The sequence below is a fragment of the Gallinula chloropus genome (genome assembly GCF_964237585.1).
Source record: "Gallinula chloropus genome assembly, chromosome: 1".
Lineage (NCBI taxonomy): Eukaryota > Metazoa > Chordata > Aves > Gruiformes > Rallidae > Gallinula > Gallinula chloropus.
In genome coordinates, this window is record NC_140085.1 from 182,417,498 (window position 1) to 182,443,576 (window position 26,079).

Below are 26,079 nucleotides of genomic sequence, written 5' to 3' on the forward strand. Positions count from 1 at the left end.
CTTCATGCATTTTATTTTGTATACAATTTGAAGAAACAGAGAGAAAAGACATTTATTGCTGTTCAGAAAGCAACATGATGAGGCCCATGAGTTATTTTCTTAATGTTCCATTTTATAAGTGACCTTATTTGTCAGTGTGATGCCTGAGTCCTAAATCAAGTATGAGTCAACAGGTCTTAGGAAGGGAAAATCCACAGAGCTTGTAGAGAAATGGAGATCTCTTTCCAATATACTACTCAGTGGCAGGGAGTGTTAATCCTTCAAGGAAATTAAGACATTGAAGAAGCAGAGCTATGAACCCATAAATATTCTCCTTATGTGTCTTTTATCTGTCAGATGCATCCTACCAGAGAGACAGCATACATGTGCATTGTTTTTTAAAGCCTGTAGGTTATTTTTTTTTTCTTAAAAAGAAAAAAATTGATCCAGTATGCTACAATTTTAATTGGGTCACTTAGGGTTTCAATCCCTTTACCAACACAGCTAGCTTTTAAACATTTTTCCATAGGAAAAGGGACATTTAGATTCTCAAATGCTTTCCTGAGATTTCTTTTCTTTTTTTTTCTTTTTTTTTTCTTTTCTTATTTTTGGCCAAAGCTGTTTTTTTCAGCCAAACTCACAAACATCTTCAGTTGTTCAGCTGACATCCTATTTGGCAAGGAAATCTCTGCCCCACCTTGTTCCAGCTTTGCTAACTGAGATGGGGGAAGAGAAGAACATCTACAGGTGCTGCTTTGGATACAGGTACGTGGAGTTACCCCATCTCTGCCCTATCATGACTGGGGTGGTGACCAGGACTCAAAACCTTGGAGCAGATGGATAAAAGCCTCTCTTTCTATTCCTGTGAGTTTCTCATCATACTGCAGAAGATCCTGTGAGATACTGCAGAAGATTCCTGTGAGTTTCTCATCATACTGCAGAAGATCAGGTCACGAAGTACTGACTCAGTCCCAAATGTCCTCTGAAAACCTGGTGTTTGATACAAAAACACATGGCCTGTGTTTCCATCTTGTTAGCAGGAAAACAGTTCCCCTGTGCATGGAAAATACTAAAAACATGTTCCAGCTGTAAAAAGGAGGTGGATATATCATTTTTAGTTACAAATGTATATTCACATTTGATTGACTTCACCTGCATTTAGGAAGCTATTGTTGGTGCTCCCATGCTGGGTGCTGGATTGTCCTTAGTTTTGCAGGACTCCTGATTTCAGCTTACCAAGCCCCTGAGTGATCAGACCTTTCCTCCCACCAAACCACACCAGAAAACAGAGCACATATCTGAACATCCTTACGGGCTGTCCTGCTGCTTGGGACCCCCTCCTGCAGTGGTGCCACACAAGGAGCTATGAGTGGAGAGCTGGAGCAGCAGGAGGCACAGCCCTCTCATTCCCCTTTCCTCTGAAGAAAAATAAGGTCTTATGGTGTGGTCCCAGAGCCCCCACTGCCACTGCTGCCTCCATGTCTGGGACCCCTGGCTTGTCTCATCTGGGGTGGGCATCTATTTCTCCTTTGATAACTGCAAAGATCCCCTGAGCGACCCACGCAGAGCCTGCTACTCTCCATCTTGCAGCACAGCTGGTTTCAGTATCCTAAATTCTGTGTTGTTTTGTGGGGTTTAAATAAGTATTTTTCATTGTGATAAATATTTTACATTTTTTATCAGCATTTCACTGGAGTATCCTGTTTTGCATGAAAGGGCAAAGAGTATGAAAAGCAGCTATGTTTCAGAATGCTTTGTACTCTCCTGATCTCCATCTTCTTCCTTTACTCAATCTCTTTTGTAAAGTTCTTTCATACTTCAGAAAAAAAAAAAGAAGTATGGTAATGACTTTTCCTGGAGGATTTCTATCAAGATAGCTCTGCTGCCTGCTACACAGCTGCATCCTAAGCTGCTCATGACTGAAATCAGAAGGAAACAGGGTTGTAGCATAAAGCAGCATGGTGGAGCACACGGCTAGTTCTGTGAGAAGGGGGAGAGAAGCAACACAACCAGACTTGTTGAAGTACAGTGAGTTTCGTACCGGAACTGAAACACTTGATAACCATACCAGTGTTCAGTGCACAGCCCCTTGGTTTCAATTGAGGAAGCAGATTCAAAACCAGTAACAGAATACTTTTTTTTTGGTTTTGGCCTCTTGTGTGACTACTGTTTGCAGCTTCTTGAGCTAACTAAATCTGGACCCTGTAGTTGGGATTCAAGCAGAAATCCCCACTGTCATTACCAGTAGGCCGATGGGTACTTCCCAGTCCCTCCTGCATCTAACATGCTCCTTGGTGGGGTTTCCCACCACAGAGGGGCTTTCCATGTCAGTTTTCACATTAGCATTTACCCAGACCCCCCGAAAGACCCTCTGGCCCCATCTTGGGAGAGGCAAACCCCTCCTGTGTCACAAGCGAAAGAAAGAAAGAAAGAAGATGGTGGATGCTGGAGTTTCTCTACCAGAGAGGTTTCAGGGCATGGCCTACTTTATCAAGATAATATATCTGCTGAGCACCCATCTGCACTTCTGATGGCACGATCTTGCCTGCCATTTGCTGGAGATTATCTTCCCTTGATACCTGCAGCAGCGAGGAGGCAGCCCATGAGTGCTGTCTGTGACTGGCTACACTAACAAGGGTCTGTCTGCTTGAAAAGTCAAGTTACTCAGGGGCTTAAGGGTGAGCTGGACAGACATTGTACAAACCAAATGCACATACTGGGGAACCAATTGTCTGATAAAACCAGCAAGTCTCACAGAGCAAAAAAAAAAGGCTCCTGTTCACCATACTACTGCCTAAAATGTCTGCAGACCTTTACAAGTCACAAGTTTATCTACAGCCTGAGCTGGCATCCCAAAGAAGACAAGGGACAAGCTTGACGATCTTCAACAGACAGGATCTTAAAAGGCAAATATAATGTTAGGACCACCACATATCATTTTTGAAAGCAGAAGTTGCTACTACAATCAGGCTCCATCATGAATCAGTTTGATTTATTCTCTGGAGACTAAAATTGCATTTGTAAAAACCTAGTATGAACATCTTACCAGGCAGCAGAGTGTACTGTAAACAATACAGGGCAAAATACATTAGCTTTATGAATCAGTGTTTTTCATCACTGGAATTAGAATTACCCTTTTACGAGGATTCACTCTGCAATCTAAATAGCAGCTTCTTACTTTATCACACCCTGCCAAATGAATGAAAAGCCAGCAAATGCAAATTCAAAGACTATCAGTCTGCTCAGTTAAAGACCACTCTGCCCAACTAAATCCATCATTTTCCTGAAGGTCAGCAGAAACACCATGCACAAGATAACTGGAAAATTCTTTGTGCTAATACAGAGCCTGCATTGCTTTTGCACAACCACAATTTCCTGCCGTTAAACTGCTCGTACCCAAAATGAAGGCAGCTTGCTGCAAACACAGCAAGTGCTGTGATCTTACCTCGTGGAATCAAGTGGTGGGTCCGGTTGCTGGAGCAACTGCTTGACAGCTGCAAATCCAATTGCAAGTGGAGATCTTCTTAAACAGACAAACAAAACCAACTTAGAGGCTAAGCTGGGGAACTGAGAAGTAGTATGTTGAAACAGGTTGCTGCGTGACTTGACCAGTTAGTCAAGACCAAGCCTACAAGAAACCCCAGACTCTGCGCAGAGAAGGAAATGAGTGAGACACTGAAGAGGTTGTCTTTATAAGGAAACGTATTCATCGTGTTGTTCCTACTTGATACACTAGTAGGAACACTACTACACCTCTACTCCACCTTCAGATTTAGCCTCTCTGGTTCTGTTCTCTCTAATCATATTCGCCACACACCCACATCCCTGACAGCTCTGCAGACATTTTATACTCGTAAATGAACAAGGTCTCCGGTCCTGCACCACGGCCAACGCAAGGCTGGCTGAAAAATGAGGCTGGGGCACTCAGGGCAGTGTCTCCAGGGATGGAAACTCCTCAGCATCTCTGGGCAACCTCTGCCAACATTTGAATGTCCTCACCATGAAAATTTTTTTTCCTGGCATGTGGTTGGAATTTCCCTTGATGCAACTTGTGACTTTTTATTCTCAGTGTGCACCTCTGACAAAAGGCTGGCTCCATCTTCTCTATAAGCTCTGATTAGGTAGATGTAGACACCAAGAAGTTCTCTCTGCCCTCTCCAGCTGAACAAGTCCCACCCTCTCTACCTCTACTTGCACCTCTTGTGTTCCATCTCATGAGCATCCTGGTGGTTCTCTAAAGTTTGTCAAGGCCTTTCTTGTACAGGAGAGCCCTAAGCAAGACACAGTGCTCCTCATGTCACCTCACAACTGACACCAATTTTAAAGACATATTTCCCAGCTACAATGATGGTCAAGTGTAAAAGTGCTTGATGGATGCAAATATTAGATGCCTTTCAAGCCTGAGGAGGCAGCACTGCACAAGCCTTAACAGAACTGAAAACACAACATCAATGTATAGAAGTGATTCATCAACCCCATGGGGATTTTAAGAAATGTTCTGCCTTTAGAGAAAAATTCCACTTTCCACAGGCTGAAGAATCATCGTTCTACATTTTTAACAATTTCCGATGGGCAGCTGAAAAAATAGCCAAACTGAATAGCTTTGATGAAAAAGGTGTCATCCACGATTCATCAGAACAGCCAGACCATCAGCTACATGCTAATAAAGAGAGCTTCAGGAAAACATTCTCAAAAAGAAATCCCCACAATTAAGACCCATCCTTGAAGCATGCATACATTCTCTGTATTCAAAATTACACTGAAACTTGTTTCAGGCATTTTTTATGACTTAATGTCTGTTAGAAAAATACATCCACTATGGCATTTCATTATTTGATAGACTGTGCCATGGCTTCTCTTCTTTGTTTATCTGAGGTGTTTGACAAGCACTGTTAACATCCTTTCTTGAGTTGTTATAATTTATGCAGAAGATAGGTGAGGGACTCAGATTTTGCACCCACCCTAGCATATGAAAATAAATTCATCTCACTTACAATCACAGAATGTGCATTAAGTTGGAAGGAACCTTTAAAGGCCTTCCCCTCTGCAGTAAGCAGGGACACCTTGAACTAGATCAGGTTGCTCAGAGCTTCATCAAGCCTGACCTTGAATGTCCCCAGGGATGGGACCTCCACCACCACTCTGGATGACCTGTGATGATCTGTTCCATGGTCTCACCACTCTCATAGTGAAGACCATCTGCTGTGGTTTAGCCCTGGCTGGAAGCCAGACGCCACCAAAGTCAGTCTATTACTCCCCTTCTTAGTTGGACAGGGGAGAAAATACATATTAAGAGGCTCAGGAGTCAAAATAAGGACAGGGAGAGATCATTCTGTCAGAAATGACATGGGCAAAACAGACTCAACACAGAGTGAAGAGAGAAACTACCTAATTTATTACACTACATTACAAAGAACAATGAAAACCGGAGTTGGGAGCATGACCAGATCTTAAAACAAATGCAACCAGATCTCAAAACAATTTCCCCCCACCACTCCCTTCTTAGCAGACTTCAGTCAGGATTTTGCTCCCTTCTTCTCCCCTGTTCGCAGTACGGGGGAGGGGGGGGGGGGGGGGGGGAGGCAGAGACTGGGGAAAATGGGGTTCTTCGTAGCACCTTCCCCCCACCCCTCCATTCTAAGCAGATTTCCCTTCAGCCATGATCTTGCTCCCTTCTTCCCAGCACAGGGGGCAGGGACTGGGAGATGGGGGCTTCACCCAGTCCCTTGCAAGTTGGTTTCCTTCTCAGCCAGGGGCGGGAGGGGATGGGGCATTCATTCCACACCCTCCCCCTGCTGCACCGTGGGGTCTCACCCACAGGAGACAGTCCTCCATGAACTTCTCCAACATTAATCCTTTCCCCAGGGCTTTATCTCTTTATCACTATGTCTCCCACTCCCAGTCTTCCATGGGGTTGTAAGCCTCCCCCAGCAAACCTGTTCTGGTGCAAAGCTCTCTCTTGCTCATCTCTGTGTCTCTGTTTCTCCTCATGGCTGCAAGTGCTGGCAGGGGCTTGTTCCAACGTAGGGTCGCAGCATCTCCTCTATGTCTCCACCTGCTCCATCCAGCGTGGAGCCCCTCCACAGGCTGCAGGTGGGATCTCGGCCTTTTCCATGGGTTTCTCCATGGGCTGCAGGGGCATCTTTCCCTCCGGCATCTGGGCTGCCTCCTGCCCCGCCCTGTTCCGACCTTGGTGTCTGCACAGCTCTCTCCTCCAGTAGCAAATGCAACCGCTTCCAGGTTGTTTTCTCTTATATGTGATTCTCAGAGGTGCTGTGACTGACTATTGGCCGCGACTTTGGCCTTGAATTGTCCAAAGTTTACACTGAGGCTGGCAGAAAACTGTAACTGCTGCTTACAAAACCCGTCTCAGCAGCTCAGCCTCACAAAACTGCAACACCATCTTCCTAATGTCTAATCTAAACTGCTCTAGTTTAAAGCCATCGCCCCTCATCCAATTGCTCCATGCCCTTGCAAACATTCCTTCCCGAGCTTTCCTGTAGGCTCCTTCAGGCACTGGAAGGCCACTGTAAGGTCTCCTCTAAGCCTTCTCTTCTCCAGGTTGAACAAGTCCAACTCAACCTATCTTCGTAGGAGAGGTGCATTCTTTACACAAAACCCAGATGACTTCCTGACATGATAACACACTGTTTAAATTCTGCACTGTGCATTCTTAAAACATTACACAAACAACAATTTCACTGGGCAGTGTCAATGTTACTGTGCAATAGTTAACTCCTACCTGCACCTGGTTAACTTGTACTCACGTGAGGCTTGCTTGTGCAGTTGCTGACAATGTATGATTATTCAAGGGGAGATTGTGCTTGACCAATTTTGTAGCCTTCTGTGATGTCATCACTAGCTGAATATATCACAGAATCGCAGGGGTTGGAAGGGACCTCAAGAGATCATTGGGTGCAACCCCCTGCCGTAGGGGTCTGCCTTGGGGCCAGCACTCTTTAACATCTTTATCAATGACAATGATGGAATTGAGTGCACCCTCAGCAAGTTTGCGGATGACACCAAGCTGAGTGGCGTGGTTGACACAATAGAAGGAAAGGAAGCCATCCAGAGGGATCTTGACAGGCTGGAAAGGTGGGCCTGGGTGAACCTAATGAGGTTCAACACTGCCAAGTGTAAGGTGTTGCACTTGGGCCAGAAGAATCCCAGACACAGATACAGACTGGGAGAAGAGCTTCTTGAGAGTAGCCCTGCTGAGAAGGACCTGGGGGTTCTGGTGGATGAGAAACTTAACATGAGCCAGCAGTGTGCTCTTGCAGCTCACAAGGCCAATGGTATCCTGGGCTCCATCAGCAGAGGGGTGGCCAGTAGGGACAGGGAGGTGATTGTCCCTCTCTACTCTGCCCTCGTGAGGCCCCATCTGGAGTTCTGTGTCCAGGTCTGGGGCCCCAATACAGGAAAGATGTAAAACTGTTGGAGAGGGTTCAGAGGAGCCACAAAGATGATTGGAGGGCTGGAGCACCTCCCCCACGGGGAGAGGCTGGGGTAGCTGGGATTGTTCAGCCTGGAGAAGAGAAGGCTGTGGGGGGACCTCATTGCAGCCTTCCAGTACCTTCGAGGTCTACAGATCAAGTGCCATAAATTAACGTGCACTGTGTCTACTGTGTCTGCAGTGCACATTAATTTATGGCACTTGATTTGTCACAGAGATAATGGCACGTTAATTTGTCAGTTCATCACTCACAGAGGGAGGACTGTAATTATAAACAGGCCATGCCCCCGAGCCACAGTTGAACAGGTAAAAACCAATCCTTTCCCCTCTGTTGTCACATCTAAAACACTTCAGAAGCCTTTCCCCTTATCTTCACTTTGCCTGAAGGACCCTTCATTCCACACACCTTTTGCAATGCTGACACTTAATCCTGCTGCCCCTGCAATGCAGGCAGGCTTCGCTGCGAGTCAGCCAGACCGTGTCACTGCAGGCTTCAAACCTTTCCATGGCTTTTCTCCTCCTGTCCCACAGCTTCAGCTCTCCTCTGCCTCTGCATCAGCCACACAGGTCTGAGCAGCAGCACACATCCACTCCCTTCCACCTCCTTGCCTGCTGACAGGCTCTCACCTTCCTCCCCTTCACCCCCGGGTGCCTTGGGGAGCTTTAGGAGGAGCAGCAGCTGCCCACTTTCTCCTGTCACCATGCTCGGATATTTCTTAGCAAGGTAAGTGGCAACCCAGAAAGCCTGGAGGAACCATCAATCCCCTTTCCACCAATGAATAGAGATTATATTTGGAGGAACTGGGGCGTCTGCCTAAGAAGAGCTACAGCACCTCCATCTTACTCAGCAGCATTGCGTATTGGCAGTCCAGAGGGGGTTTGCAGGGATCCCCAGCTGAGAAGGGGGTTGGGACCTGCCGTAGGTGAACAGTTTCCGTGTAGGAGCTAAGGTATTCCCATGGTGGCCTTTTCTGTCATGACCACCTCCTGGCTCTTGCATTTGCGACTGCCCACTGCGGTGTCCCAAGACCTTTTCCTTCCTGCAGGCTGCTTCTGCTTCAGAGAAGAGTTCCTCCAACATCCATTATTTCGCAAAGTCACATTTGTATAATGCAATGTCTTCCTTGCCACTGCTGATACAGTGATGGGGTTGTGGATGTGTCCTCCATCCAAGAACTTATAAGATGGGAAGGGCATGGTGGGGAGCAGAGCAGGGGCAGCAGCACAGATCCTCCAAGCTCAGTGGAAGCATGCTGTGGACCTTGCAAAGTATCATTGTTTAAATGACAGCACAATTTTAAATGAACCCTTTGAGGGGAACCTCCTGGTCCATGAAAAATTAGGGCAAATAAAAATGAATAGAAATTATTTAGAAGTGATCTCATTTAAACAAATAACATCCTGCCCTTACATAAGTACAGAGGACCCGATCTAGTTCCCACTGCAGTTTGATTCTATCTGAATGACATTTTTGTTCCGTGTGACCCTGTTCTTGTTCCTGTTCAAGTCACTGACACTTCTTGTAGCCACTAGTGATTTAGGTACTGAAACACCTGCTTCATTTCTGAAAATGGACCCTGAGCACTTAAATGCTGTTGAAAAGTAAATGAGCCCTTGTGAAGCAGGAATCATTACTCTGATGGCATGTTCTCAGGTGGGGGCAGGTAATTTGACCCACTGCTGGGACTGTCTATGTGAGCAGTGTATCCTGAAATGCCATGTGTGATCTCTGCAGGAGAGAGAATACTAAAGACTGGGGGGCTTTGCAGAATTCATGTGAAAATAATACCTTTAACACCGTATTCTTCCTGCGTTGCATCTGCCAGAAAAAAGCCTTGAGAATGCAAAGCAATGGCGGGGGATCCCATCGAACCTGTCACAACATGGACACTGGGGTCGTTTGGAAGTGTAGCCATGATGTCATGAAATACCTGTTGGTGCAACAAGAGCATCTTACTCTCTGCCTCGCTCTATTCATGCAGGAAGAAGTGAGGTACACCTAGCCCTGCAGGGCTTCACCTCTAGCTGGAGTCTGACACTGTGCTATCCTTCCTTGAGACACAGAATCTCTGATCCCCACACAACCACTGCTGTCCACACCAGGACCTGTGAACCCCCATGGAGCTCTGGTAATGGCATTCCCAGTGACACCCTGCACAGCTGCTGTGTGGAGCTGGAGAAGGACAGAGAAGGTAGCATGGAGAGTAATGACCCGTGCCTACAAAGATGAGGAAATGGTCTCAAGTTGAGTCAGGAGAGGTTTAGATTGGATATTAGGAAAAATATATTCACTGAATGAGTGGTCAGGCATTGGAACAGGCTGCCCAGAGAGGTAGTGAAGTCACCATCCCTGGAGGTGTTTTGGAGGCATTTTGGCGATAGAGGCATGTAAGACGTTCTCTCATACTGAAAAGGGTGGTTTTGGTGGGGCCATTCTGGGAAGCAGCGTGTCTCCAAACCTCACCCCTTCCCATGGAGCTGGGTACAGGAGCAGCTAGTAGGATAATGTCCTGGTAAACTTATGCTGGGAGACTCGTTTATGACTTTACATGCTTGTGCAGCATTTGGTTTCCAAACCCTTAACTCTGAAAACCTGTCTTTGATTCTTCTAAGGAAATATTTATTTCTGTTTCACTGTCAGGCTCTCATATTTAGAAATGAAGATGATCCACAAAGATCAAACAACCTGTTTCCACAAAGGAAAGCAAAAGATGATTCCTAAGCAGGGTGTACCACCTACAACCAACCTAGAAAGATCTACAGCCCCCCAAACATATGAGCAGAGGAGAGAACAGTGTCTGCTGCCAGAGGAGGAGATAGGGCAACAATCAGTCACTGGTCTTGGAGCAGATTGTTCCCTCAGCAGAAGGAGCCAAACATCCCTGTGAAACAAAAAGCAGACACCTCTGAGGCCAGGGATGAGCTTTGGGCTGTTGGACTTGAATCCAAAGTCCCAAAGTCATTTACTTCAAAGAGATCTCCTGTGCTAAAGTGACCCTGTCTGAAATTTCCCCTTATGGCCCAGCCCTAGGCCCTTGTGGTAAGACCTTAGCCTTACTTAAAAGGCATAAGGAGTGAGATTAATTTCCTGCAAGCAGTCTGAACTTTGAAGGAGAGGCATTTAAGCAAGTGAAAAATGAAATATCAGGGGGAAAAAAACCACCACCTGCAAAATGAAAGCAATGATAAATAAATAACATGAAAGTGTACACCCCCACTACAAATTTAATAGGCTACGCCCAGACATGAATTATTGAGCAGAACCATCCATTTGCTGCCATAGGGAATACTAGTCAAATGTTAATAACAGTGCATGAGCTAATCTTAGCTTTTACTTGGTGGGAAGGCAAGGGGAGAAGAGGTTGAGGCAGCCTGTCCACCATTAGCCAATGAAGCAGCCACGGCCCACAGCCAATCCCCAAGTCGACTGCAGCGGGAGGAGGGCACAAACCCTTGGCTCTCCTGGGAAAGCATCCAAATATTGCATCCCAAGTGACTTCTATGGTTGGACCCGATGATCTAAAGAGTCTCCCAACCCAGGTGATTCTATGATCCCTCAGCTGATAAACACATTTCCAAGAATGATATGGGTCTGGAAGGGTAATTTTTGGAGACTGTTGTAACACTATTATCTCTCATGGTTTTTGGTAAACTGGAGTTTTAGTTAGACCCTGACTCAGCTCTAAATCCATCTCTTAGCTGCTCTGTTGTGGGGTTTTTTTCCGGAAATATTTCACCTTTGTGATGGGTGGAAAAGGTGTGAAAACGTGACTAAGCTGGCCAGCAGTTTACAGGTATAAAATCATAGCAGAACAGATGGGAAAAATGTTTTATTTTTAATATTTATGTCAGTTTTGTAGGTGCTTTTTAAAATCTGTCTCATAGCTAACCAACCTTCTCATTTACCTGTTCCACTGAATGGCCTCAATCTTCCTCAGTTTTTGCTGGGTGAAGCATACGTGGCTTTGGCATGGTAGGAAGATGGGGGCTCCCCCAGGCCCCCTCCCCTGCCTGCACAGGGCTGTGACACATGCCCGGGATGGCTGTCATGGGAAAGATAAAGCATCTCTGCTGGGAACCCAGGCGCCACCATCCCAAAGCCACAATTCCAAGTACCTGTCTTCTACTGCAAACTGGCAGGAAGAAAACCCACAAAAATACACAATTATAAATGAAGCTGCTCTCCTGAACAAATTTCTCCACAGGTGGCTTTTTGCCAAGAAAAGATAATTCAGTTTGTTTTGGATCCAGACAGAAATCTGCACACACACAAAATGCTACATGTACCTTCTTGTATCATTATGGTTTGATTTTTTTATGGTTTTAAATGCTGGAGATTTTAACCTCCCAGGCGCTTTGCTTTGCCTTTTAGCTTATTTTTGTTATCTTTTTCCTCTCAGCTTTTTTAAAACCTATATTCCTGTATCTCTTCCTCTTTTTTGGCATGTTTCCCTTTATTGTCTCATTTTCCCTCAGCAAATTTTCTATGTTTTTCTCCTTTCTCCCTCTGCCTCTTGCCATTTCCCCACTCCCTGCCTCCTGCCAGTTTCTGTTTGCTTGCTGTCACACAGCAGTCTTCTGTCAGCATTCTTCTTAATATTTCTATGAAGCCCCACTTCTTTTTGCTGTCTTTCACTTGTGTTTTCCAAGTTGGAGGGGGGTCAGTGGCCTGAAATCCTGGATGGAAACTGCTGCTCAGAAAACTGTACAAGCAATTGTTAGTTCCCTGTTGGGAAGGGGAAGTTGCCTCCTCGAGGCAAACTTCTCTATCTCTTCTTCTCCTCTATCTTCCTACAGCAGACAGAAAACAATTTTAAAATCTCAGCAGGGAGCCTGGAGAGCCTCAACCAAGCGTGTTTTGTTTTCAGCCTGGCTGCAGTTGTGTTGCAGAGCTACCTCTGCTTCTGGCTCCGCATCAGGGGGACTCGACACCCTTCTGCAGGTGAAGGATAAAAGCCAGCACTAGGTTGATCATGTGCTGTGCTGGGTGACAGCCTTTCATTTGGAAGGAACGTGTCCTGCCTCCCCTGAAGCTGCAAGAAGACAAAAAAAAAGACCAGGTGGTGCTTGTTTGGGTTTTTTTTTTTTTGGTAGAGGCATTAGTATGGAAATCAAACACAGGAGGTATCTCAGGTGAAGCTTTCCACAAAGGTCCTGAATCCAACAAACTCTTACTTGGTGCATCTCTATTTTTTGAAAAGAAATGTGTGTAAGGCCACTCTCTTCCCTGACAAATTTAGTCCCAGTATTGTTTTTACATAGTGATTTAAGCAAACCTCCGAGTCAGAGCTTGTATTTGGGACTAATTCCTTCCATGACACACATAAACTAGACAACTATGAGGGGAAAAAAAGCTTGGGGAGGGGGTGCCATTTCTGCCCCTCTCTGCCTGCTAGTCACCTGTCCTTGTTTCAGCAGGGATAATTTTCTTCTTAGCAGAAGAAGGTAGTAGAAGATAGTGCTGTGTTTTTGATTTAGGATGAGAGCAATGTTGATAACACATGGATGTTTTCAGTTGTTGCCAAGCAGTCAGGGACTTCTCAGCTTCTCACACTGATCTAACAATGAGAAGGCGGGTGGCACCCAAGAAGCTCGTGGGAGACACAAGCTGGACAACTGAACCAAGCTGGCCAAAGGGGATGACATCAGTGCTCTGTATATAGCTGGGGCTTGGCCAGGAGTACAGCAGTTTGGGTCTTGCATAGCACTGGCTTCAGGGGGTGAGAAATTGTACTGTTCATCACTTGTTTTGTATATTGCTGTTGTAGTAGTTGTTGTTGGTTTTATTATTACTACCACTATTATTATTATTGCTATTAATGTTATTACTGGTCTAGTGGAGGGTGTCCCTGCCCATGTCAGGGGGAGTGGAACTAGACGATCTGTGAGGTCCCTTCCAACCCACACCAACCTGTGATTCTATGATTTCATAATTCGATGATTTTAATGATGATCTTCCTTTTTTTGTTCTATTAAACTATGTTTATCTCAGCCCACAGTTCTATTGTTTGGTTGTTTTTTTCTTTTCCATTTTCAATTCTCTTCCCATTCTACTGGAATGAGGGACTGAGCAAATGTCTGTGTGGTTGGTTTAGCTGCCAGCAGGTTAAACCACGACACAATCACGAACACTAATTACATCTTGGGCCCCTTAGAGAGACATGAAAAACCAGTTATGATACCTCCATGTTTCCAGTATCAGCTTTGCTTATCTCACACAAAGAAAAGCAAGCTTTTCCTTGCCTTTTTTTTCACCCCTTTATCATATTTCAGACCAAGTATCTTCCTGTCCTGATTTCAGATCAAATAATTTCAGATCAAATGATTTCAGATCAAATATCTTTCAGGGTGGCACTGCTACCTCTTGGAAGTTCAGCTGAGATAAGATTGGAAGCTCAGCTGAGGTAAGGTTAGAAGCTCAGCTGAGGTAAGGTCCAAGAAATGTGGATATGCTCTGCAAGGCAATTGAAGGGTATTCTCCAAAGACCTATTGTAGGAGTATGTATTAAAGAGCAGTAGCTGGGCTTTGGCAATAACAGTGGACCAGATTGTGAGGCTTTGCACATCTAATTAAAAGTTTGAGGGAGCCTGGACAAGTTCTAGCAAAAAAAATATTTAGCACCTGACTAAAATATGGTCAGGAAGGTGCTCTGATGGTAGTTAAATTAGCAATCATACACATGTCATAAAAGAGAAAAATAGACTTTAATTTTGCTGACTGCTTAAAATGAAAGACCTTTGACAGAACCCAGAGAGATGGAAGATCCACTACTCGAAAGCAAGTACTGAGAGTGAAGTGTCAAGTGCGTCCCAGGTGGCATGAGTCTGCTCACACAGATGGTGCTTGTGTTGTCACCAGTAGGTATCACACATGAGCTGCCTGCACTGCTAAGGAACAGGCAGAACACATCCTCAGACAGTGTCAGCAGCTCTGCTCCCAGCCAGCTTTGCTGCAGTTTCCATACCTCATTGCAGAGCTGAGCCAATGACTTGGATGGCTTTGTAGATGATCTTGAGTAGATCAGTTTAGCCCCTTCTTGGATATTTCAGTGCCTCATGCAATGAATGGCAAACTCCATCAGCTCTGAGCTTAGTTGTTCCCAAACTGTGGGTGCATAGACCACTGAATACATTCAAGAAGGAAGAAAATCTCTGCAGATGATACCACTGGGCAACTTATGTCATGGGCAACTGGCCGGTATGGACATCAGCCCCACTGTCACTCTCCCTGGCCAGGCAGCTGAAGCTGTGACAAGGACAAGACATGGGCACAAAGGGAGCCTGAGGCTGGTGCCTGCTGGGCAGCAGGAGGGAAAAGGGAGAGCATGTGGTCCATGGACAGAATTACAGCATCACAGAACAGACGGGATTCAACGGATCATCTAGTCCAACCCCCTGCCAGAGCAGGATCACCTAGATAAGGTCACACAGGAACACATGCAGGTGGGATTTGAATGTCTCCAGTGAAGGAGACTCCACCACCTCTCTAGGCAGCCTGTTCCAGTGCTCTGGCACCCTCACAGTGAAAAGGTTTCTCCTTCTGTTCATGTGGAACTTCCTGTGCTCCAGCTTGCACCTGTTGCCCCTTGTCCTACTGCTGGCCATCACTGAGAAGATCCTGGCTCCATCCTCCTGATGCTCAACCTTTACATATTTCTGGACATTGATGAGGTCATCCCTCAGTCTCTTCTTCTCCAAGCTAAAGAGGCCCAGCTCCCTCAGCCTGACAGGGAGAGGATGCAGCTAGACAGTCTTCCCAAATAGCTGAGGGCCATTTATAGAAGCTTATTCTCTGCCTCAGTCTCCTCTGCACACCCCTTAACTGAAGAGACACGGAGGAGGGATGGGCACCAGGAATACCACCTGAGAGGCAAGATTTCTTGGTGCACCGTCAGTATGAGATTATTTCCTCCTGGAGGTCCGACATCCTGCAGTACTGACAGCATTTTCCATGCTTCATGGGCACAAGGACCAAGCCAAAGAGGCTACAATGTAAGTCCTCTGCAGATCTCCACAGGCAGGAGTATCTAGACATCCACCCCAAGGTTGCTAGTCCTGTTCTGTGGGGCATGTTCTCATTGAAGCTGGTGGCAAAGATGCACTTGGCAAGCACTGCCATGAGCAATATATGCACAGACTGGCCTTGGAGTCCACTCCAAAACCCAGGACTAGGTACGATGAGCCACATTACTGCTCAGAGACGAAAATGACCTCAGTTGCTGTGAAATGCTGTCCAGAAACCATCCTGCCCAGAACCTCAGATATGCATAAAGAAGTGAGTAAGGCAGCTGGGATGTTTTCTTCCAGAGTGCTCAGCTTTTATTCCCTTCACACCTTTGTGTCTTCCTTGTTCCTATGGCTGGTTTCTACAAGAGCTCCTAGCGCCTCCAGGCACTGTCGTTCCAGGAATGAAGAAAGACCAAGGATAAGAGAGAAAGCTTCCCCAAAGGGCTCTCTCCCAGATTGGACAGGTGGGGAGGTAAGAGGTACCTGATACAACAGACAGACAGAAGGATGGTTTGTTCTCAGAGAGCTACAAAGGGTGGTGGAGGTGAATAAAACAGGGGCATCTTCAGTTTTCATGCCAATCCCCTTTGCTAGCCAGGGTGGAAGGACAGGCACACGGGAGAGGTGGAATGAGACTGAGATAAAAGATTAACACAAAGCACCATATAGCTCAAGGGAAAGAGGCTTCAGTGTCAAGAGTGGCAGGAGCAGTCTGCCTCCTGGTTAAACTTGCTTTGGCTGGTTTAACGCTCCTCCAGGCATTTCTTTGGCTTTTTCCACCTGGTGAGTTAGGAGCTTTGCATGAGCAGCAATGACTTTCCTACATGACAGTAACTCTAAATCTAAGAGTTAGCATGGAAAATACCTAAGTTTTAGGTGTAACAAAATATGCTCTTCAGCATATTTCACAGCATTACATGTTACACAATTGAGTAACGTGTCATGAAATAGCCATTTTAGTGGTTAGAAACACTGGACAGCCAAACCATAGCAGAACCAGGCAAAGATCTCACACTGAAGAAAGACCCCTCTTCCTCCTCTGCATGTGAGTTCTTCCTGAAAATTCAACAGGAGGAGGAACCAAAACTCGGGGGGGGGGGTGGCTCTGATGCCTTGCAATGATTCCATGCAAACTAATCTTCTCCCAGTTCACTTCACTGTGAGCTAACACACCCACCGTGCTCCTGTGCAACATACTGATACTGTCAGGGCATCCCCAACTGCGTGCTGCAGGCTCTGGCTCACGTTGAAGCACAAGGGTTGCAGGTGTCTTTGCAAAGCCTAGTTCAGCCTGTTTAGGTTTCCTCAGTAGCTTCAGCTGTATGGTGTAATCTTGGTTTCCTCCAGGCTGAAGAGTTTGCTACCTTTCATTTTGAAAGTAACTGTATTTCCACTTCCCAGTGAGATTTCAGTACTGTGGTAATCCTGTACTTAAAGCTCAGGGACACCTTTGGCAGGTGCATTTCTGGCTACAGCCACATGAATGAGGCATAGCAAGGACAGCTGGTATGGAAATTATGATCTCCAGCTACTCTGTGCCCAAGGGTATATTCCAGCAATGAATGCAAGAGATGTTGTCTCATGAATGAGAGAGAAATTACCGGGCATTTACCAAGATCCTGTGCACCAGTGGCTCTGCAGCCTCCTGCAAAGCTTTGTAGTCTCCCTCCCAGCACGCAAGTACCTGCATCCCTAAACCCCAGCTTTTATAAAGGCCATTGTTTCAGCAGGTCTTCCTACCTGCCCTTGCAAGGTAAGTCAGCATTGAAGCAAAGGCTGCGTGCTTCTGTACAAAATTCCGGGGACATGCCACTGCATGGGTTCTGTGCATATGGGGCAACACAGGAGAGTCCTCAGTTCCCACCACAAGAAAGGGCCTGGGAGTCCTGGTGGACAACAGGTTAACCATGAGTCAGAATTGTGCCCTCATGGCCAAGAAAGTCAATGGCATCCTGAGGTGTATCAAGAAAAGTGTGGCCAGCAGGTACAGGGATATTCTCCTTTCCCTCTACTCTGCACTGGTGAGGCCTCATCTGGAATATTGTGTGCAGTGCTGGGCTCCCCAGTTCAAGAAGGATAAGGAACTACTGGAGAGGGTACAAAAAAGGGCTATGAAGATGGGACTAGAACATCTCTCTTATGAAGAGAGGCTGAGGGACTACTGCATGTAGCAATAGGGCAAGGGGTAATGGTTTTACACTGGAAAAGGGTAGATTTAGGTTGGATATTAGGAAAATGTTCTTCACTATAAAGGGGATAGATCACTGGAACAGGTTGCCCAGAGAGGTGGTGGAGGCCCCATCCCTGCATATATTCAATGTCAGATTTGATGGGGCTCTGAGTGACCTGATCTAGTGAAGGTGTCCCTGCTTACTGCAGGGGGGTTGGACTAGATGGCCTTTAGAGGTCTCTTCCATTATTCCAGCATTCTGTGATTCTATGACTTGGGACTTTTTAGCCTAGAGACTGAGGGGAGATCTAATCAATGCTTATAAATACTTGAGGGGTGGGTGTCAGGAGGATGGGGTCAGTCTGTTTTCAGTGGTGCCCAGTGACAGGACAGGAGGCAACTCCCACAAACCTGAATATAGGAAGTTCCACCTAAACATGAGGAGGAACTTTACTGTGAGGGTGGCAGAGCACTGGTACAAGCTGCCCAGAGAGGCTGTGGAGTCTCCTTCTCTGGAGATACTCAAAAACTGCCTGGACACTGTCCTGTGCAGCCTGCTGTTGGTGATCCTGCTATGACAGGGGCTTTGGACTAGATGATCTCCAGAGGTCCCTTCCAACCCCTATCATTCTGTGATTCTGCCGGATGGATGAGAGAAAAAATACACAGCAGATAGCTGGTCACTGCCTCAGGGGACACGTCTTTTGCAGCTACTAGGACTTCTGGTCATTATTGGTTTCACAACCCATTTAACTAAGGGCACACAGACACTGAAGGCAGACTGGTACAGAAACACTTGAGTCTGCTTAAAGACGAATGCTTGGCCACTCAAAGCCTTGTAGCAAGGGCAGCCAGAAAGGGTTACCTGAACATCAGTGTGAAAATGCCAACCCTCATCTGAGGGCTGCTTTAGAATTGGCTTGAAAAATTGTCTTCTCATCTATAGGTGCAGCATCCACACAAAAATACTGGAGCTCACTGGTTTATCACAGCACTAAGAACTGCATTGCCTTTTTCAACTGGATGAACACTCAAAATGGAAAGAAGGCAGGAGAAGGGTGGAATTTCTTAAAAATACGGGAATAATATTAAAAAATGTTTTTATTCCTTCTGATACTAGAAATCAGATGTAAGATGTGTCAGTTACACTGTGACTTAAATGAGCCTGAAGGTTTGCATCATGTAAAACATTCACCATCATCAAGACACAAAATGTGCAAAACATTATTTTGTCCTTGCAAGGCTTTTCTTTTTCTAATTATTTGTCCCAAATGCCCTGTGCATCCTGACACCTCCAGTACTACCTAAAACCCAACAACTTCTGGAAATACCAGTTTTCCTACTGACATGCATATTCAAAGACAGTTTAAAGAGTTTCTGCTGGTGTCAGTTCTGCCAAACACTCTCAAGAGCATGGGAGATCTTCAGTGGCTGATAACCCCAACTCATCAGGAAGGGAGCAGGACAGTCTTACCTCCTCTGCCCCAGTGTCCCCTTGCACCATCTATCCATGTGATTTCCATGCTATTACTGCACCACTTCACAGGCAGCAGATGCCCCAGGCTTATCATTTGATGGTACCATAGGTCTCTCCCACCAGGTACAGGGAACCCTGTTCCCACATTCAGAGATGGCTGCTTTACTGGGGCAACCTCCCCCCACCAGCCAGCTTGGCAAGGCACACCTGGTCAGGAGGACACTTTCCTCTGATTCTTGGTCTTCTTAGCAAGTCCAGGATTGGAGTTACTCTGCCTAGCCTTACAGCAGAGGAGCTGGTGAGGACCCCCATGATGAGCAGAGTCCAAGCAGATGGTAAAGCATGCCCATGAAGAAATGGCAAGGTGGGTATTTTAAAATAGAGCTGGCAGCAGAAACTAAGGGTTTTTTTAAAGAATGCATAAACTATTTCATTTTAATTCACAGGCAACAAGAACTGTTGTGACATTGTTGCTCTTTGCATGTCACAGCTCACACTTCCTGTGTTCTCATTAACTTTGCTCATTAAAGCCCAGCTGGCCAAGCCACTAATGTGCAAATGACCTCACTATGACTGCAAAATGTGTTTCAAGTTATTTCCACTTCTGTTGTGTAGATGATTTTCTCTAATCCTGAGTGAGACTGGGTGAACTCCAAGAACTTCCAGGAACTTCTAATCTGCAGGTCTTCCAGAAAGCCTGGATGCATTTCTCTTCCCTGGAATATTAAGGAGTACAGCACAGTTTTCTGACAGTAGCTGCTCAACCCTTTCCAGAGACTGCTCCATTTTTTTTCATGCCTTAAATTGGGTAATCTGAAATCTAAGTTTTATTTTGAAAACCCTGGCCTGGATACACAGGTAAAAAAAATTGAGGAGCAAAGTCACAACAACTGCCTGTCCATACAGACACCAAAGATACAGGGAGGGTAAGAAGAGAAAAATGGTCTGCCAGAGCTAACTTCAAGGAGTCAGTTAATTTTTCAAGAGTTTATTACTATCATTTCATGATAAAAATTTCACAATGTGAATTTTTTGTGTTTCTTTTTACAGAATGCCAGGCAAGCAAGGACTGTATACAAAAGAAAACAGGGCTTAAAGGCTATAGAAGTTTGCTGATACCTGTGAGTACAGATGCTTTTGAACTTAAAAAACAGGGTTAAACTTGCATAGTTTATAAAGGGATTTTGCTATATGGCGTAAGTATATTGGGAAGTCATGTTTGACTAATGTAATAGCCTTTTATGAGGATAAAACCAGGTGGATAGATGATGGTAGGGCAGTAGATGTGGTCTACCTGGATTTCAGTAAAGCATTTGACTCATCTCCCACAGCATCCTCGTGGCTAAACAGAGGAACTGTGGTCTGGAGGATCAGGTAGCGATGTGGATTGAGAGCTGGTTGAAGGGAAGAAGCCAGCAAGTTTTGATCAATGGGACAGAGTCTGGCTGGAGGCCTGTATCTAGTGGAGTCCCTCAGGGGTCAGTACTGGGACCTGTACTATTCAATATATTTATTGATGACCTGGATGTGGAAATAGAGGGCACAGTCAGCAAGTTTGCTGACGAAACAAAACTGTGAGGGATGGCTGACACACCAGAGGGCTGTGCTGCCATTCAGTAAGGCTGAGACAGGCTGGAGAGCTGGGAGGGGAAAAGTTTAATGAGATTTAACAAGGGCAAGTGTAGGATCTTGCATCTAGGGAAGAACAACCCCAGGTACCAGTATAGGTTGGGGACTGGCCTGTTGGAGAGCAGCACAGGTGGACAGCAGGATGACCATGAGCCTGCAATGTGCCCTTGTGGCAAAGAAGGCCAGTGGCATCCTGGAGTGTGGTCAAGAGGTTCTCCTCCCCCTCCACTCTGCCCTGCTGAGACTGTACCTGTGTCCAGTTCTGGGCCCCTCAGTTAAAGGTCAGGGAACTACTTGAAAGAGTCCAGCTCAGGGCAACTAGGATGATGAAAGCAGTGGAACACCTTCCTTATGAGGAGAGGCTGAGGGAGCTGGGCCGGTTTAGCTTGGAGAAGAGGAGACTGAGGGGGTGACCTTAATCATGTTTATAAATATGTAAAGGGCAAGAGTCAGGAGGATGGAGCCAGGGTCTTCTCAGTGATGGCCAGCAGTAGGACAAGGGGCAACAGGTGCAAGCTGGGACATAGGAAGTTCCATGTGAATGTAAGGAGAACTGTTTCACTGTGAGGGTGCCAGAGCACTGGCACAGGCTGCCTAGAGAGGCTGTGGAGTCTCCTTCTCTGGAGACATTCAAATCCCGCCTGGGTGTGTTCCTGTGTGACCTTATCTAGGTGATCCTGCTCTAGTAGGGGCATTGGACTAAATGAGGTCCCCTCCAACTCCTGATGTTGTGGTTGTGTGAAATTATTTATTGTCTTGTAAATGCAAAGAAGCATTTGTCAGTAAGGGACACTGAAATGTCATCTTCGGGTTCTTCCCATAAGCAAGAGAAGAAAAAAATTTAGCAAGAACTTCCTAGAGTCAGTAATTCAGAAACTTGTTTATATAAAAATTAGAGAATTTTCTCATGTATCTTTACATAATCATGAAACAAAGAAGTTGTTTCTAAATACACTGTGTTTAGGTACATCTTCAGTGACTCAACTTGAGACTTCTGCTTAAGAGCAGACACTGGAGTTTGCATTTTTCCTTGATTTAACATGATGAATATATAAAACTATTACCCCCCTCAAAAAAAAACCCCAAAAGCCAAACAAACAAACAAAAAAAAAACCCAAAAACCCAGTAATTCTGGTGAGGTTTTTTTTCCCAGATTTTCTTTTCATTCAATTTCACTCTTACCCAGCACACTGGCTCTTTTATCAGTACACACAAGAAAGCGAATCATTTTTTGTGGTATTTTTCTGTCCTGAGAGGGATAGGTAATTCAATCTCAACATGGCAACAAGAATTTATAAGAAGTTACAAAACTGCTTTCATTTCAAGTTTGGGCAACAAAACAACATGGTGACAGGAACTGCAATGAGGAAAGAAATTCCACTTTGATAAAAAACATGGCTATTTCTGCTCACAGGAACAAAAACGTTTTGAAAAACATCCAGGTCTCTGAAACAAATATTATTTTACTGCACTTATACAGTGCTTTATCTTTGGGGAAATCAACTCCAGAATGATGCTGACCTCATTTTCCAAAAACTTTTGGATTCATTGATTAAAATGTGGTGTGAAAGGCACGTGCTGCCACTCTGCTGTCCCAAATATTTTAACACTAGTTTTCACCATGCTTTTCCATCCTGTGGTACCTACTTTAAACAGGTTGAGAAGAAAGAACCACAGATATCTTGGTTGGAAGGGACGTCTGGAGTTCATCTACCCGAATCTCATGCTCAGTGGGTTACATTAAAATGCAATGCTACAAAGAAGGAAAAAATTATAATGTAAAACATGCATGTTTACTTAGCTGACATATATGAGTTTTTCCAACTAGAACAGTCCACTTTCTGCAGGGTAAGGGCTTGAAAGTGCAAAATGAAATGCGTTGACCTTCTTCTGAGATTTTCCTTAAAGAAAACCCCTACAAAACAACTTTGTCGGCCTCCTGAAACAGTACTAGTCAAGGGTGCACAAGCACAATCTCATAAAGGTCTAATACTCCTAAAATATCACAACAGAAAAGGAAGAGTAAATATTGAAGGTTCGATAATGAAAACCAACAAAAATAAATAAATCTTAAACTAGGGAAATATGTTAAATATCGATTTTGAATAAAACCCTAAAAAAAAAAAACCTGTTTAAGGATGATTACAATAGAATCAGATTAAATATGACTAAAGCAGATTTTAAAAATATATCAGGTTTAATATGCTGATTAAGCAAACGAGCTATTTTCCCGTGAGAGAGAAGGAAATTTGACTGACTAGCTGTCTTCCCCTAAGTGAGAAGGAAATGAATACACTGTAAATACTAAGGGTCACAAAGTCACTAGGTAGGGTAGGAAGGAAAAGAGGAAGCCTACAGGCTGCAGACACCTACACATGGAGTGTTCCCCTCCCTAACACTGAGCATCTGTCTCAGGCTCCTAAGCCTGGATGCGGTAGGACCAACTTGAGGGCTCAGAGAGCTGGCTGGGTCAGGGGCTCTGCTCGGGGACTCTCCAGAGGGTCTCTGCCCACAGGCAGCACAAGGAGGGCCTGAAAAAAGCAAAATATTGAGAGAAAAGAAGCAGATGCCTTCTTTGCAGAGTTCACCATCAATCTAGAAATCCCTCCCTCAAACCTACGTTGTAATGCTATTGCAAATTTGTGAATTTTCCAGTTGTATGCTCACTATGTGGCCAACAATTTAGGGGGGTTGGACTAGATGACCTTTAAAGGTCCCTTCCAACCTAACACATTCTATGACTCTATGATTCTATGATGCTAAAGGCCAGTAGGAGGACTAGCAGCATGCTCCTAGCTTCTTCTTGATGAAAATCATTCAATTTTGGTAACCCACACTGTTAAAATTGGTACTTATTTCATCCAGCCCTCAAAACTGAAATGACCAAACTAGTAACAAGGAAGAGACTGTAATTACTGGTGAATGATTGTATTTTCATGAGAAAAACCTGCAGGTTATCTGTAAAATAAATAAATAAATACATAAATAAGTTTGGTTATTTATCAGTAGTCCAGATCACACGTGCATGCAGAGGAGCAGAAGATGTTCAGGAACAGAAAATGGAAAAAGGAACTTCCTCCTCCAGGGAAAACTCACACAAGCCTTTGAGTGAGATGGCGTTTTAAGCTCTCATAACCATCTTTTATGCTGAAACAAAAAAGAAGATAGACTTTGATCTTACAAATGCAAAGGCTACTTTGTTCCTTTCATCTGAAAGAAGGAAAACCCAATCCCACTGAAGCCTGGAGAAGTATTGCCAGGAGCCGACTGAATATGAGCCAGCAGTGTGCCCAGGTGGCCAGGTGACATCCTGGCTTGTATCAAAAACAGTGTGGCCAGTAGGTCTAGGGAAGTGATTGTGCCCCTGTACTTGGCATTGGTGAGGCGGCACCTTGAGTACTGTGTCCAGTTCTGGGCTCCCCACCATAAGAAGGACATTGAGGTCCTTGAGTGAGTGCAGAGAAGGGCGACCAGGTTGGGGAAGGGGCTGGAGGGCAAATCACATGAGGAGCGGCTGAGGGAGCTGGGGATGTTTAGCCTGGAGAAAAGGAGGCTGAGGGGAGACCGTATCACTGCCTACAACTACCTGAAGGGAGGTTGTAGAGAGATGGGCGATGGTCTCTTCAGCCAGGTGACAGGAGATAGGACAAGAGGAATTGGCACAAAGCTGCGCCAGGGCAGGGTCAGATTGGATATTAGGAACAAATTCTTCATTGATAGAGTTGTCAGGACCTGGAACAAGCTGCCCAGGGAGAGGGTTGAGTCACCATCCCTGGATGTGTTTAAAAAAAGGGTAGATGAGGTACTTAGGGATATGGTTTAGCATAGGACGGGAATGGTTGGACTTATCTTAAAGGTCTTTTCCAACCTTGTGATTCTGTGATTCTGAGCCACCTATAAGACCAAGACCTCAACTTGCAGAATACAGGATGCAAAACTTCCTTAGGAGAGGGAGCATAAAATACATCCTGGTATTCACCAAACAAGGTTTTTACATGTGGGGTCCACATATTACCTAGCTCTGGTCCATAGAAGCATGGCTGCAGAGCCAGCAGACAGCACTACAGGAAAGACTTCCCCTTCCAGCCCCGGTACCCAGTGGGGTACCTGGCAGGAGGCATCTGGCCAAGCCCAAGTGCAGTGCCCTCATCTGCTGTAGCTGGTCTGACCTGGTGTCCCACCTGCCAAATGCTTGGCTTGGTGCATGTTGATGAGACTACTAACCTCACTGAAGCCAGTGCTCCAGTGAAGAAAAATGAAAAATTCTGGCAAGGTTTTGTTGTTTATCCCCCTCACCAGTTATAAAATTCCACATTTACCTCCAAGGGAAGACTGCAACCCAGTATTTTACTGTCAATGGCATGAACAGATTAAAAATGTTTTAGTAGGAGGATTCTTGGCCATTCTTCTAGCTTTCCTCAGGGTGCCATCTTCAGTGCACGTGCCTCCATCTGATCAGGAGGTCAGGAGTGTGCCTGGGCTCCCAGGTCTGGTTGCTCACCCTGGTCATACCCTAACTCCAAAGACAAAGTCAGGGTTGAACACCCCCCTCCTGCCCTGCACAGAAAGGGGTGCAGGGGTGGGAAGAGAGGTGTCGCACCAGTCCTGAGCACCACGTAGCGGGTGGCCCCACCACGTCGGAGACACAACCGTTGCTAGTGCGCAAAGATGGTGACACCAGAGGTCCTGCCCAATGGAGCGTAGAGCTCAACGCGGGGGGAGCTCACGGTTTCCTCCCGATGCCGTTCTGCTTTGGATCAGGCACCACTAATGCAGAAGCCCATGATGAAATAAATCACTCGGGCACAGTATTGATTCTTGAATGACGATTACGTAAAAAATGCAAATGCTTTTGGTGCGTTACATAAATAACTCCCCTCTGGCATCTATTGTGCACATTGCAGCCATGCCTTCAACTTCATTTATGCCGCTTCTTGTCTGGAAAGACATACAATTATTTCCCCCTCACTTTACATAGTGGAGTACGTGCAAAGGGAGAGCAGAAGCACAGGCAAGAGAGGGAAATTGATCGCTGCCAGCCTGGTAGGGAAACGTTAACCTTGCAGGCAGGGGACAAACAGCAGAGTCATCTGCAACATGCAAACCAGCTTCTTCACTTCCAGAGTGAGGCAAAGGAAATGCCCTTCAGAAATTCTCAAAACTATCACAGCTATAAAGAAGTTGTCTTTAGCAGGACCCTGTGGACAAAAAGGAATTTAAAAAATAAATACTAAGATTAAGTGTATCAGCTATGCAGTTTTTGACACAGAAAATGATGGTGGGGTGGTCAATGTTCACATAACACAGATGCAGACTACTCATCGGTCCCTAAACGTAAGCTAATGAGGTCATTTTCAGCGAACA

The 26,079-nt window shown here is 45.5% G+C and overlaps 1 protein-coding gene across 1 annotated transcript in view; it reads right to left on the minus strand.

Annotated features, from left to right (window-relative positions):
• LCP1 (lymphocyte cytosolic protein 1) overlaps positions 1-25,814 on the minus strand; it is a gene marked incomplete at its 5' end in the record, with an annotated part of 58,073 nt that extends 32,259 nt beyond the window's left edge. The window contains 1 exon segment of the mRNA XM_084264262.1: positions 25,775-25,814. Coding sequence (XP_084120388.1) covers positions 25,775-25,814 — 40 coding nt within the window.
• Positions 25,815-26,079: the final 265 nt, after the last annotated feature.